This window comes from Eufriesea mexicana, unplaced genomic scaffold (genome assembly GCF_001483705.2).
Source record: "Eufriesea mexicana isolate 0111107269 unplaced genomic scaffold, ASM148370v2 scaffold1146, whole genome shotgun sequence".
In the NCBI taxonomy this organism is placed as follows: Eukaryota; Metazoa; Arthropoda; class Insecta; order Hymenoptera; family Apidae; genus Eufriesea; species Eufriesea mexicana.
Window position 1 is genome coordinate 212,278 of NW_016909275.1, and position 15,831 is coordinate 228,108.

The 15,831-nt window shown below is 36.8% G+C and overlaps 2 protein-coding genes across 6 annotated transcripts in view; both read right to left on the minus strand.

Annotated features, from left to right (window-relative positions):
* tmod (tropomodulin) overlaps positions 1-12,868 on the minus strand; it is a 192,687-nt gene extending 179,819 nt beyond the window's left edge. The window contains exon 1 of one of the 4 annotated variants that reach the window (XR_001890219.1): positions 12,154-12,860. Coding sequence is in view for 3 of the 4 variants with exons in the window: in XM_017900259.1 (XP_017755748.1) it covers positions 12,154-12,333 (180 nt within the window). In the remaining variant the exon portion in view is untranslated. Of the gene's footprint in view, positions 1-12,153 lie in introns of all 4 variants that reach the window. The other 3 variants (XM_017900259.1, XM_017900260.1, XM_017900258.1) reach the window with 3 other exon arrangements.
* A 414-nt stretch (positions 12,869-13,282) lies between these two features.
* On the minus strand, positions 13,283-15,537 carry LOC108547660 (methylthioribose-1-phosphate isomerase). Of its 2 annotated transcripts, XM_017900266.1 has the most exons (6): positions 15,214-15,537; positions 14,647-14,882; positions 14,365-14,573; positions 14,079-14,287; positions 13,739-14,000; positions 13,283-13,369 (listed from the first exon to the last, which is right to left on the minus strand). In XM_017900266.1, coding segments are annotated over exons 1-6 (1,050 nt in total). In that variant the 5' UTR covers positions 15,346-15,537; the 3' UTR covers positions 13,283-13,367. The 2 variants fall into 2 exon arrangements, with proteins under 2 accessions (XP_017755755.1, XP_017755754.1); XM_017900265.1 differs by lacking the exon at positions 13,283-13,369 and having other exon boundaries at positions 13,567-14,000.
* Positions 15,538-15,831: the final 294 nt, after the last annotated feature.

Here is a 15,831-nt window from a genome sequence, read left to right on the forward strand (position 1 = left end):
CTGCTCGATATTTCCGAGCTGGTAACATTTTTCTGCCCCCATCTTTCCCTTATTCTTTTCCCTTTCACGTTTTCGCGTTAAGAAAATTGTTTCGCAGATACTGGAAAGCGAAATTGAAATTAGCGAAACTGCTCGATATTTCCGAGCTGGTAACATTTTTCTGCCCCCCATCTTTCCCTTATTCTTTTCCCTTTCACGTTTTCGCGTTAAGAAAATTGTTTCGCAGATAACGAGTGAGACAGCGTGTATATATTCGCGAGTAGCGTTAATTGAGAGATTGATACAGTGTAGCGTTTTAATTAATACACGCGAACGGGATCGGCTAATATGGTATAATATTCGTGATTTATTGTAAATTGAAAATATTGGAATATCGTAAATTCGAAGAATATGGGAAATATTTTAAGTCCGCGGGGGTTGTTTATTTATTGGGAGAAGTATAATTAAAACGTCACGCGCGAGAAGGGACATTGAATATGAATTTTTATTTTGTTAGTGTTTATTTTAGAGAGGTGAATCTAGGATATCAAAACACATTAGGTCGTGTCCACCGATGCGAATGTTGCAAAATGTTTGGCTGAAACTCCAACATTTCCACGATGACCTTTCAAACATGACCAACTCTTACTTGCACCTCGAACTTTCTGTTCCGACCATTATACGGCGTTCAATGTTGTCACGAAAGGGTGGAGACAAAATGGACATTGAACGCATAAAGTAATTACCGTGGTGGAGAATTTAGTAGCAAATATAGTAATAATTAAATATAATCAGTTAAATATCGTGTTTTATACAGACAGAAAATATTTTATTAAATATTATTCATCTTTGGAGACTATATTAAATAACAATACCTAAAGTACCTCTTCCTTTCCATAAAATATCTATTATATTAATATCGCATAAAGTAATTACTGTGGTGGAGAATTTGGTAGCAAATATAGTAATAATTAAATATAATCAGTTAAATATCGTGTTTTATTGAAACATAAAATATTTTATTAAATATTATTTACAAATATTATATTAACATCCAAATCTATCAGCCTATATATGAACCACCCAATATAATTATTTAATGTATAATTCATTACCAAATGTTAATTTTTATTAATTAAATGAGGTATATTATAAATCCATGAATTAAGAGCAGTATGGTAATAAAATAACAAATTTATTATAACAATATAATATTTTCTGAATTTTTCAATTTTCCTTCTTCCTCGTAATAGATATATGATATTTATACTATTAATTAATTAAATATGGTATATTATAAATCCACGAATTAAGAGGAGTATGGTAATAAAATAATAAATTTACTATAATAATATAATATTTTTTGAATTTTTCAATTTTCCTTTTTCATAGATATGTGATATCTATACTATTGGTATCACAAGCTATTATTTCTGAGTGCAATTATCCAACTCCTTAATCTTCTCGATTACCAATCATCTAATAATACCCAGTATATTATTTGCCAGAAAGTACCTAATTAGGCAAATTACATGTCAGAATTTCTCCGCAAGGAATTATGAGGTGACGTTACACAAAAGATTTTCTAATAATAACTATACGATTTTATCGAAATAGTTTCACCGCAACAACATCACAGTAGAAAAATTAACGAGAATTGCAAGGGTATTAATTAATTGTTTCATCAACCGTAACCAAGTAATTGCGAACTTTCGTGATAATTTATGTACTGCAATTTTAACGGAGGTTTTTCACAAAATGACGAACTACGATTCTTCATCGATAATCGCAAAAATCGACATCCTCATTAAAACCTTTCACTACTATATCATGCATGTTACCAACATTAATTAAAATTTCTATTTTAAAAGGAATGAAATATAAAAATTGTATAAAAGAAAATTTAACAAGTTGTTTTGGAAATGCATTTGTAGATGAAATTAAAATTTAAGATTATAAACTCCCAAAAATATAGTAAAATATTACAAATAATGGAAACAATATTGGAATCTATTTTTCTTAACCATTTAATTTCTTTTTATATAGAAACTTAGAATTTATGAAAGGAAAAAAGGCCATCTTCCGAAGACTTTATTTAAAAACTATAAGACTAAATTTTGAAAAATGTCGAAATTTTTAAAAACGAAAATTAACAAGTTGCTTTTAAAAAATTTCCATTGGAAATGCATTTGGAGATGAAATAAACTCCCAAAAATATAATAAAATATTACAAATAATGGAAACAATATTGGAAGCTATTTTTCTTAACCATTTAATTTCTTTTTATATAGAAACTTGTAACTTATGAAAGGAACAAAATCCATTTTCGAAGACTTTATTTAAAAACTATAAGATTAAATTTTAAAAAATATCGAAATTCTTATATTTCGATTCCTTTCAAGCAATCTTCGAATTTAAACAAGAGAAAAGGTATTTCTTGTTTCTTAAAATCTACCTACAGTTTCAACTAAGTTAATATTCCACAGGTGTATTCTCATTTCGAAGAATTAAAAAAGCGAATTTTACAGAAGATAATAGACGAAACGGCTTTGGAAAACAGTACCTTTTAATGTGCACCATGTATAACAGAAGAAGTCCGCAAGTTTGCAGCGTGCAAAACGATAAATACGTTCGAAACACCTAACGAAACGGGGAACAGCGCCGTTCCACCCTCGTTGACTACAAAATCCGCAGATTTACGCGTTGTAAAGCACACACCGTGAATATACAACGCAGTTTCGTGTGATTACACTTCGACGAGAGCTCTAACGCCGCCAGTAATCTAAATTTCCGCGTTCTCGTTTGCGCGTCGCCTCGTTTCGCAGTGAAAATTCGCGAAAATTCGCGAAAATTCGACGAACGGGACGCGTCGCGCGTGTATTTCCCAGCTCGAAAATCGGCCAGCCGGAGGGTTCGAAAGACGCGAGACACGAGAAAGGGGAGAGAAGAAACGGGGAAAAATAATATCATCCCCCCGTTGTCCGTTGAGAACATCTCCATGGGTCAGCGTCACCTCATAAATCCGGGGTGTTTTACCTTAAGACGAGATTAATAACCGACCCGGCAACGCATTTGCATCTAAACGCGGGGATAACGCGCATCAACCAAATTGCCGAGTATTTTGTCCCGGAGAGCACGTGCTCGTATAAATTTCCACGGGCAATCTGCTCTTCGCTGGCCACAGGATTTGTCGCTATCAAGGAAATCACTTTCCGGGGCTAGGTGTCTCTAAAACCGGGATAAATGGGAAAGGAAGGACGGTCGTATCGAGACTGTCTATTCGGAGATTCGAGATTCAATGAGTTTGGAAATGATATCGCGTTCTGGCCAGTTTGTTTCAAGTTTGATTGCGTTTGTTGTTGCACATTCGAAATCTGATTAAGGCGCTTTCTAATCAAAATTTTGCTTTCGACCCTTTCACCACTTTTCAATCGTAAGGCAATCGTAATAAATGAAACAGAGTTTTTCAAATTGATTTATCTCGTGTATGTACACATACATAAACTGATTACTAAAATCTTGCAACGCACGAAAAAAATAATATATATATACGTATGTGTAAAATAATATTATAAATAATAAAATTAAATTATAAAAATTGATGTTACGTCGAAAGAATTAATTGTAGGACCTATGTTAATTAGACATTTTTTATTCATATCAATGGCTAATGTAAGTACTTACTTCAAGTCTTGTACCCAACTTTCTAAACACTCTGTATATACCGAGTGATGAAATTAACTTTATCACCTAGGATATTATTATTAATAATATTAAAAAATGTTTCAAACTCTAGGTAGCAAATTTAGTTGCAATTTAGTTGCACCCTAATATACCCCTAATATATATGCACCCTGTATATATACGTTTCTTTTGGCGTAGATAATTAATTCTCAAAAATTTGTTTTACTTAATTTAATCAGTCTACAAATGATAGAAAATAATAATTTTCGTTCCCCTATTTAATTTTCTACAGGAAAATTAAAGTATTAAAATTAAATTAAAAATTAATAAGAACTCGAAAATTCTCGCGACTCGTGAATTGAAAATATTCTGCACTGAAATGCAAGCGAATAACAATTTAACCCGTTGCAACTGAGGCTATTTTGAAGTAATCTACGATGAAGAAGCGATGTGTATTATGATTATATTATAAATATTAAAAACATTACTTCACATTGAAATTAATTTTCCGCGAGGGAAAGAAATATTTTTGAATATAATAACTAACCATGACATCAATCAAAAAGCATTAAAAAGATATTTAAAAGCTCTCAATGTCCACCAAACGAAGCATTGCAAAACCAGCGCGACACAGGTATGCAGGTGCTCTGAAATTCGGCTGGAAATCGGCTAGAAATGGGACTTAAGGAGCAACCGAGCTGGGTGAAGTATATTTTTTAACAGATGTTCCAAATCCACGAAACGAAAGCTGATCGAAGCCTCGTCCCGGCCTTGGTGCTATTTTCAAAGCACATCAGCGCGAGCGTTCGATCTCTCGATCCCGTTCCCGGTCCGAAGAACCCAGCGAGCGATTTATCGCAGCATCCATCCTCGGATCGAGCCGACACCTTCGCGTCGATAATCGATCAGTGCGAAAAGAAAATGATTTCCTCCTGCCTGGCAGGTTGCTCTTTCGCCGAACTGCGATAATCGATCAGTGCGAAAAGAAAATGATTTCCTCCTGCCTGGCAGGTTGCTCTTTCGCCGAGTAATCGTCGATTCAGACGATGCTTCCCTGTTTACTCGGCTTAAGCAGTTTCATCTGCGCGACAAAAGGACGATTATCTGCCCTCATTTACTCGCAGACGCTGATTGAAGTCGCAAATTGCGACGCCCACCCCCGGCCAGCACGTCTCACGTTTGTTCCTTGTAATTGTTTCCGCGATTCAATCCACGTCTAAATCATTCGATTGTGGAAATTAACGATTCGACGCTCGCGAGATTCTGTTTTTGAGCATGGTAGTAAGAGCGGATGAAAAAAATAGCCACTGCTTGTTGCCATAGCTTCTCCTACAGCCGTTTATTTGAGCTACTGGGAGAATTATGCGAAACGGAAAGGTTGGACGCGATAGTTTTGTCTTGAAATTTTCCTCCGTGTTTTTCGATTCCATAACTGTTCCCTGCATTTTCGTCATCGGTATTGAAAATAACGTTACTTATATTTTATATCAATAAGAATAAATTATAAAATATTAAATATAATATAGGAAACAAGGATAATTGTTATTGTATTAATATATTGTAAGAATTATTATAGTAATTTCGTGGAAATAATTATAGTGATTATTATAGAGTTAGATACGGAATTATTAAACAATTTTATACGAATAATATCGTGTGGCCTGACAAGATACGCACAAACAAATGTATCATACAAAGCCTGGAAGCGATAATTCTCGGAGATTTTATTTCCTCACTCATTTGCATAAATTAACATCCTATGGTTGATTAGTCAAGCGAGTGGGAGGAATGAAACAGTGATAAAACTTCTAAAGTGGGAAATAGTGAAGTAGATGCTGTTAATACAAGTATTAATGCAAGATCCTTTGAAAAATTATTTAATATATTATACAATGGTCAAATGGAAGGAATTATTAAAGACCAACGCAATTCTATAATTCAAATGAAAACACGCGAATGCATTGTAACGAGCGATTGCGATCTACAAGGTGTTCCATTAACACGAAAGTTATTTGATATACATACGTATGCATAATGTTTATCTGACTTCCGTGGATCTGCAATTCATGTCACTCTACTGCACGAAATAGTACGACACGATAGAGAATCATGCTCATCTCAACAAACACAACTATATCGTATTAATAACTACAGACACGGGAAAATTATTTACATCACCCGATATTTCCTTCTACGTCGAAATACTTTTCAACCCTTTGCATTCAAGAGGTGAGCTTCAGTCACCATTTCATAAAATTTGGAAGATCGATGCTAATTGATATATCAAATTTAATGTAATGTAACAGCATTTCGCTTCGAATTATATATTATTGAACGCCGGCTCTCGTCACCTCTCCTCTGTCACGATTTATGACACTTTTCGAAAAATAACTCGCGCTGAATCTTCAGCCACTAGTATCGAGCGATTTACCATTAAAAACGTTAACACGTGGAGAAAATGAAGAATAATACCAGTAACGTTTTATTTATACTATATTAATTTTAATCGGGATAATGTCAAACAGTGTTTGAAATAATTAATATCGTTTTATTATTAGACAAATGATTCTTTTCTCTCTGCATTGAATTTTAACCCTTTGCACTCGAGAGGTGAGCTTCAGTCACGATTTCATAAAATTTGCAAGATCGATATTAATTAATATGTTAAATTTAATGTAACGTAACAGAGTGTGGGAGGTATCGAAATCAAATAATTCTACAATTCCATTATTATACAATTCTTTATTTACTGCTCAAAAAGTATCGTCAGTTTTTTAGTAGAGAATCTTTGATTTTCTGCTCTTCTCTAGTCGAAAAATCCTCGAGAGCAAAGGGTTAATCTCCCTCGAAATATCACATCCAATATCTAATCAAACAAGACACCCTGTATATTTCATAAATTTCCAATATCAACAATATCGCATTGTTAAATTATTTACTATACTTCGCTATCCAAAAACGGCAAAATGGAGTCTCCCACTCCAGCAAAGTATTCCAAAATTTGATCAACACCAAGCATCCCATTCGCCTGCCATAACGCAAACAACTGCGAATAGCCCTGGTCCAAAATTAAACCCAAACCTAACCCGAACCGCGAAGAATTTTTCGCAAACAACACCACGCTGCGTGAACGAAGCTAAAACCTCAGCCACCACCCCCGGAAACACGCCACCCCGATGATCAGCAATCGGAACGGGGCTAATGCTAATTCGCTCTCCGATTTCAGCGTTCTGTTTCGTTCGTTCTCCGATTTCAGCAGTTCACAGAAAGCGGACGGATCCCCCGTGCACCGGAAAATTTATGCCAGTGATAATTCAACGTCTGCCCTAGCGACACGACAATGATAATAACGACGAGGATGATTTAGCTGGATTATCTGCGGCTCCTCGGGGTCCGCCGCGCGCGCCATCCGACGCGCACGTGTGTTTCGGGAATTAATGCTTCAAGACGGCCAAAACTATGTCTATCTTCGACACGTCTATATGGAACGTCCGGTCCGGCCGACAGAGACAGCCGGCTGAAATTATCCTCTTGCCAAGCCTAACCGATCCGACGCGAGTTATTATTGAAATCCGCCCAGCGATTCCGGTCCGGACCGCGACCACGGATTTTAATTAAATAAATATTTACGCGGCGAGGCTCGCGAATCCCTCACCGTTCAATCGATCATTATTTTTCTGGAGATCGACAGGAAGATCTCCAAAGCTGAACTCGAGCAGTATCGAAGACTATATTGTCCGAATGTCGTCTCTTTGTCTTCTCGGATATTTCCTCGATACCGTCGCTGCGAGCATATGTTCAAAATGGCCGACTTAATCGACCGATATCACGTGAATTTTCCGCGAGATATTCCCCAAGGTTTAAGTAGATAAATATACGTTTCGGGTGCGGAGAGAGAATTTTGAATTTTGAAAGAAAATTTACTGCCAGAGCGAAGGGCTCTTTATATTCTTGTTTGGAAAGTGGATCTTCAAACAGAGGCGAAATTTAGTTCCTTTCCGGGAAGGGAAAGACGGCGCGCGAGAAAATGGTGGAAGCTGAAGATTTAGTAAAGTGTAACGGAGGATGTAAGTTTTCTAATAATTGTTTTGGCTGTTGGGAATACCGAGAAAGAACATGTTTCGGTTTATGCCCGTTTATTTGCCTCTGTGAAATAAATTATTCGGAGAGAGAGAGAGGTAAGAGAATTTCTTTCCGAAATGTAGTTTCGTATGTAACTAGCGTTTTAATATTAAGATTAACGATAATTTTGCGAATTTTATTTTTTTAATTATATTAAAAATGTATATAGCTAATTTAGTTTTAAATAGAAACGTGTATTTATAAGCCTATTTATCTTTATTAAACCACTTAGATTATTATATGTATATGGTACATTTAAATAGCTCTTACGATATTTTAAAATTAATTATTATTAATTGGAATAAATAATTTAAGAATATACCTGAGACTCCTTTCATGCAATTTTAAAATCATATGAGTCTTTTAACAAGATTTATTCCCGAGTTTGAAAATTATTATTATCAAAATGTTATTTATTTTATTTTACTTTATCATCTGTTTTAAATTTATTAATTACTTTATTTGGATAATGAAGGATAACTAATAACGATAATTTGTTTGATAATTCACTTTTAAATTCTTTCTATTTAAAGAGTTCTTTGCGCAATTTTCTTATACACCATAGGCTTTAACCACGTAAAAGAAGTGTCATATTTTATTGCAGCTCTATATTCACATGAACATTCTTTATATACTTTCACCATGTAAAAATAGTCTCAGTACATTCACGAATAAACAAATTTGACTACAGCAACGAAAGATGGAGATATTCCACGAAACATTTACTATACACGTTAGACTTATTCGATAATGTATATACACATTATATTTATTTAAACAAATAACACGAGAGAATTCCATAATCTGCATTTTGTAAATCAAATTTTAACTACAATTAGGTTAACCAATTTTCATTTTTCTTCCATTTTTACTTATTATTTACCATTTCATACGTTCTATTTAAACAACGTATTAGCTATCTAAATAACTAAATAACTAAATAAATTCAATGCTTTCATACCAATATCTACACACTTCATTTCCTTTGTACACGTTCCAACCGCGAATGTGAAAGAAATCCCATAATACTACCTTGTCGATCAATATCCCACAACCTTCCTCACACATCCTCACCACCCGAACCAAGGGTGCACAAAGAATTAGCTCCATTTACAATCTCGAACACTAATAAAAACTACATAAAACGAGCAACATCCACGTAACAACAAGCACCCATAAATTAAAAGAGAAACAACAAACATCCACTATGAAAAGTGTAAGGCCCTCAATAATCAACAGTTAACACGAAACAATTTATAATTAAAAAAAAAAAAAGGAAAAATGAAAAGAATTCAAAAGGAGACCCAATACAATAAACAAGTGACGGATAAACAAATGTTCGCTGCTACAGCGACGAAAGGGGGCATCCCCGGGAATAGGGGGAAAGCATGGCGGAATCGGCATGAAACAGAAGACGATTATCGTGAATCGGAAGTCCCAATCGCGAAGAAACGTTCGCCGGGCATTCATCGGCCGGATTTACGTCGCGCCCCTTCTTCGTCGTTCGAGGCGAGTCCGTTGCCAGATCTAAAACCGTCGCGTCGTACCGACAATGACGTAGAATCTGAGTAAATCGCGCCCGTTGTCCGCTCATTTTGCATTAAACGCCGCCCGACTAATCTTTCTTATTCCGCGTCGCGGCCTGTCGCTTCGTCGCGCCGATTTAATTTCGTGCCCGAACTTCCCCTTTGTCCTCTAGATGCCCGGACGGATCGGCCAACTTGCCGGAAGTCGCCCCTCCAGCGCTGCAACCGGAAAAGAAAGACGCTCCGCGAAGTTTCATGAATCGCGCGCAACGCTTTATCCGCGAGACGTTCGTTTCTATTTTCGCTTTTCCGCTCAAGATTTTCCTCGGCCAGCGACGCTTTCGCGAAAAACCTCGTGTCTTACTACTGTGCATCTTATCTCGGTGAACGTATGACAACGAGGTTTCTTTTTCCATCATCGATGTCGGTCGTTCGATTTGCATAAGCTGGGTTCGAAAGTTGGGAGTAGCTGCAGGGTTGTCGATGATTGCGGAGTAATTAATTTCTTGGGTGGAAAAGTTGATGAAAATTTGGGGTGATTGCTGGTGGATGATAGTCGAAATAGTTGGATAGAACGAAACGAGGGAAATTTTGATTTATTTTATGAGCGGTGACATTGGAGAAATGTCTTTGAGAATGAATGAAAAGGAATTTGAAAGCGAGAAGAAATAAAATAGGAGGGAATAGAAAAAATTAGGAATTTTATGGTCGTAGGTAATGTAGTGGTATAATTAATTTTGGAGTATTTTAGGTATTTAATTTAGGTATAATTTATTTATATATAATTAAAATACACTCTTAAATCCCATCAAATTCTTCTCAAATTCGATAATAATATTTATAAAAATTAATTTCTAATTTTCTCCAACCCTACTCTAAATTTCGATTGGACTAAATAAAATATGGCCTTTGAATTTGATCTAATTGACGAATTCCAATTAATACTGGTCGAGGAAATAAACGTGGAATTTTTAAATTAAAGTACAATTAAATTTAAAAAAGAAAATAACAGTAAAAAATAAAGAAAATAATGAAATACACTTTCAAATCCCATCAAATTCTTCTCAAATTCGATAATAATATTTATAAAAATTAATTTCTAATTTTCTCCAACTCTACTTTAAATCTCGATTGGACTAAATAAAATATGGCCTTTGAATTTGATCTAATTGACGAATTGCAATTAATACTATGTTAACTAATATATCTAGATTAAATTTCAAGTAGAAATCAAAAATGGATCGTATGTAAATTGGGTGCAGTTTACGTTCGGTTTGGAATTTAAGTTTATACTTTCCCCGGTCCGCCGATTTTATGTGTTAGCCCCTGGTAAACGGAGTTAGGTTTGAATCCTATCATCACGTGCAATGAAATCCCGAATCGTTCCAAATGTTGTCGAATAACGACCGAAATTTATAGAATCTCTAACAGTATTACTGTCGCGTTAAATTCTCGAATATCGCTGCCTTTTAGCCAAACGCGTTAACAAGTATAATAAAAACGATACAATTGCAGGAACCATTTTTACAAATGGAAATTTCATGTCCACTATGCGCGTATCTTTCTTTACAAATTGTGCATTATAATGTCGAATAACGGAAAGACACTTCAATGCCACGACGATTCGAAATATGTAAAAATATTTAAAAATATCGAATATTTGCTAAAAAGCTCGTTGAATACTTGCATGACCAAACTCGTGGAAAATTTATTAAGGGAAAATTTATATGACATTAAAATAGCGTTTAGATCATATCGCAGAAACGTCGAATAAAAGAAATGGCTAATTTTGTTTAATCTATACTAATCAACTTTATGGCGATCGTTTGTGCAATTAATGTGCTAGATTTGCGAATTATCGGTTTAGAACGACAGCTCCATTTATTTTGCTGTTTTTATAGCTCTACTCGTATTTATCACCCTATCTTTTATTTTTCGAGGAATATAAATAGCAAAGTATCAGTGAAAGACAATTACGCAAGAAAAAGAAAAAATTGCATTATTAATTGTCCACTAAAATTAGGAAACCGTTTAATTCGTCATAACCTAACCTATGCATTTCATAACTACTCAATTTATGGCGCCTCTGATCCGCCCACGTTCGACAATATCTTCTATCTTTATTCATTATGTAACTAGTAAACAGTAAAGTTAATTGCACGTGACTTGGCTAACCTTAATCCCTAAATAATCAACAAGTACCATTAATATCCCTGAAAATAAAATACTTGAGAAGAGACAATTTTAACGGGCACCGTAGCATGAAAATCAGTTGAAATTTTCTTGGAGAATACCTGTTAAGAAAAGTTGAGTTGGCAGGTGCCAAAGAAAGCTTTGGAATCCTGCTTTCGCGTACGGTTTATTCATTGTCGGTGGTGCCGTGGGCACAATGCCCGCCCCTGAACGCAACCGAATAAAGTTACGCGCCAAATAAAGTTGGTAAATCGCACCAAAATCCGCGGATCGAAATAAGTCCGTTTATCCTTGACGAATCTCAGAATGAACCGAAATTCTCGAGCAGACATCGTCGAACAGAAGTCTCTGCGTTTATTTTTAGCGTATACGAAACGTACTCTCAAAAAAACCGCCTTAAGTCTCAGCGCATCATCGACGCGTTCCACAGGTTATCCTGTAGATTATATGTTTATCGATACACCGCCATCTATTTCGTTGCGACAATGGCGAAAGTCGCGGAAGCTAGAGCGAGTAACGATAATCCGAGAGTTAAGGCAACCGAGAGAGAGCACGACGGAACGTTTGTAATAAACGTCCACATAGGGGCGCCAGTGACGAACTTTAGTTGCCGTAATCGCACGTGTCACTTATACATGTCGTCACTTACTTCTTGGATCTTGTAGCTGGTCCGAACGGTCTTTCGCTTCGTAGTGGTGACCTCGTAACTCTCCTCGACGGTGGGCGCCTGCTCGTCCTCGTTGTTGTTGCCATTATCGTTGTCGTTGTTCAAAACATCCTCATCGTTCGCCGACGGGGCGTCAGGACTGAGGACGTCCGTGGCATCCATCCCCGCGTTCTCCGTATCAGCTTCCAGGTTGAACGATCGTGTCAACGAACGAACCGTTCGAGAGAAATTTGAAACCTGTTATCGATACTTCGATCGTCGCTCGACTCACACGCTGGTGTCGCGGGGGAGGGTTATGTACGCCAAGCGACGTGGGATTCGTGAACGAACACGCTCGAAACGACTGCAAATTGGCCCGTGCAACGGCCGCGCGAAAAACTTCAACGAGCAACCGACGAAACTATTCCGGGATCGACGAAGTTCTGCACGAAGCGGAGAGACTGGCCGTACTAAAGCACCGCGGTTCGAGAAACCCGCCGCGAACGCGTTCCCGCGCGCCTTTCAACGGCGAAAATAGATCCCCAAGTTTTCCTGAAGGAACTGCACGCGTCGTGGTCGTGTCGAATTCGTCGTTCACTCCCGTGATAAATATTCGTCGTAAATCACGTTCGATTGAAACCACTATTCGCTTCGGTTCGGCTTCGTCCGGTGTTTCCGTTTAAAATCGCGTTTCGCGTCTAGTCAAGTTCGAGCACGTCTACAAGAAAACGCGCCAAGAAGCCACACAACTGACATCCGCGATACCTATCGATTATAGCAGGAATCGATTGCTACGATACACCATGGCTTCCCTCGATGGCATAAAGTAATTATTTCACTCACTTTGTTAGTGTTTACTTATGTTCCTTCGAATATTTGCAAGAAATAGTCACTTTTTTCGGGAAATGTGTGAATTTTTGAAAAATTAATAAATTACGAACGAAGAGATATAATTCTAAATGCGACGCAATTCAAGTTGAGATTCTACGAAATTTTGTTTTATTCGAAGGTAACTTTATATTTTATAATATATAATTAAATATATCTTGGTTCTCGTATTCCGTATGTAAAATCGTTTCGTAATCGGTATATAAAACTCATTTTACGATAAAATTAAGTTGTTTATGCGCTGTGAAAATCGAAGACTGCCGGTCCGTGCACCGTATTGTCAAATTTTAGCTGTTCGCGCCATCTGGTGACACTCGGGAAAACTAAAATCCTAGAAACAATTAGAAATGTTTTTTTGTATTTAATATTTATGATTCGTATGATCAATATTATTTTTCTTTTGTTAAATATCAATACAACTATTTGTTCGAGATATTCATCACTATAAATACATTTGTAAAAATCACAGCAAAGTTAATAAGGCATTTTTAAACGCAAACATGTATATTCACGGTACATTTTGCTGCGTCCATCAGGCTTAACGTGTTTAAATAAGCGTAACCTGCTAACAATTTTATTGTAACACCAAGTTTTTAAATAAACAAGACGTGGCAACAATTTTTCGTTAACATCGAAATCACCGATTAATTCGTTCATATTAATACATCCAGAAGCTTTTTCGTATGTAATCAATAGGTACATATTTCTATCAAGTCTTCGGGTCTGAATACTCCAAATTCCGTAATAAATCCGGTAATGAGACTACTCGGAGTTACGTCAAAAGCAGGATTCCAGCATTGTATTCCAGGTGCCGCGATCCGTTGGTCATTTATATGCGTCATTTCCCTTTCTGGCCTTTCTTCGATAACAATATGATCACCACGAGGAATATTAAAGTCTATAGAGGTTCGTGGGGCCGCCACGTAGAAAGGAACATTGTGATATTTAGCGACTATGGCAATCTGTAAAATATGAAAAATAATTAAAGTAACGATAAACGTTGCAAGGATAGCAATTAAAATGAGTGTCGTATGTATTACTTGATAAGTTCCAATTTTATTAGCTGTATCACCATTCATAGCAACCCTATCTGCACCAACAACAACCGCAGAGATATTTCTTGATTTCATCAGTGCTGCCACCATATCATCGCAAATAAGGGTAGCAGGAATTTTTTCATAAACTAATTCGTATGCAGTCAGTCGTGCTCCTTGATTATATGGCCTTGTTTCTGAACAATATACGTGTTCTGTAAAAGTAATTAGTACTATATAACTTTATCGAATTCTGTCTCATGCGTGAAAACTAGGGACATGTAAACATTACCAAGACTATTTTTCTTATGAAGGGATCTAATTACGCCTAAAGCTGTGCCGTAACCTGCAGTTGCAAGGCTGCCAGTATTACAATGTGTCAAAATCCTAACAAAATTGTCTCCAGACATGTTCTTCAGAATTTCCTCAGCTCCAAAGTCTCCAATGGCTTTGTTATCTGCAATATCCTTTTCCAACATGGCTTCTATGGTTTCGATAAATCTACAAGAATTATCATTAATAGTAACGACATAGGAAATAAACTAATCTATTCAAGTGAAATCAATCCTTATACCTTCCTTTCATTTCTGTCACATTAACAGTCTCATCTTTACTAAGTTTATTGACTAAGTAAATTAATTCATCTGCTGCTATTTTCATATTAACAGCAGTTGGTCGAGCAGAGACCAAGTAATTCAATTTGCCCTCGACATCCCGTCGAAGACTCTTCTTGTCCATATATTCTTCATTCCCAATCTCCGTAGCCAAACTCAGACACCCAACGATAGCTATAGCCGGTGCTCCTCGAACCTATGAATATCACAGAAAATTAACTACAACAACATGCAAAACCATTTTCAATTCTCTTCGCTAAAACAATGATCAATTGTCACATGCACTATAAGCAATTTAAATCAACTGATTCTTCCAATTAAAATTTTGTTTGCACGAATCGTTCCAAATTGTCACAGTTTCCTTTACTGCAATTTAACTGACATTATGCTCCTTATTGTTCGTCAATCGGATCATCGGACCGGGATACCTCTTGCAGTGAGACTCGTATACAAGCCACGTTTAACACGAACGAACTCGACTGTGAGAGAAATGAAGTTTCGCTTTATACGTCCACAGATAATCGTACCTGCATGTTATTGATGACCTTCCAGCCATCCTCCACGCCTTTGACAGGGATGTACCGGGCGAGCGCCGGCAACAGTATCTGATCGAGTATCTCCAGCTTGCCGTTATTCCATTTAATAGCCTGCAGCGTCATTTCGATCCGTCAAAGACGAACACGTGTCCCGTGTGGCACTGGCTGACGATATACGTGCAGATTCGAGTCCCGGCTAACAGAACCGCGGCTTCGTAGTTTCTGAATGAAACAAGATCCCGTTCACTTCAGGCTCACGTGCACTTCGAACGGCCGTGACTCGAAGCCTATCGTAACGACGTATCGTGGAACTATCACGTGTACATACGTAGCTTACATGTATGAATTAGCCCCGTTCAGCGCCATCTGTCGACGGAAAGTGCAACTAGACACCCTCTTTAACGGAAGTCCTGTTGCGCGAATCATTCAAATTATTTCACGTTCACGGCGTTTCTGCGAAAAATTTATAGACGAACAGGGAATCGCGAAGGAATCTATGAAATGTCTAATAATAATTCCAAACGAAATTCCAGGATAAACGAGCACCATTCGCGTATTTTATTAAGTATCCTTTGATACCGATAGTAAAATTCCCGACACGCCTTGATA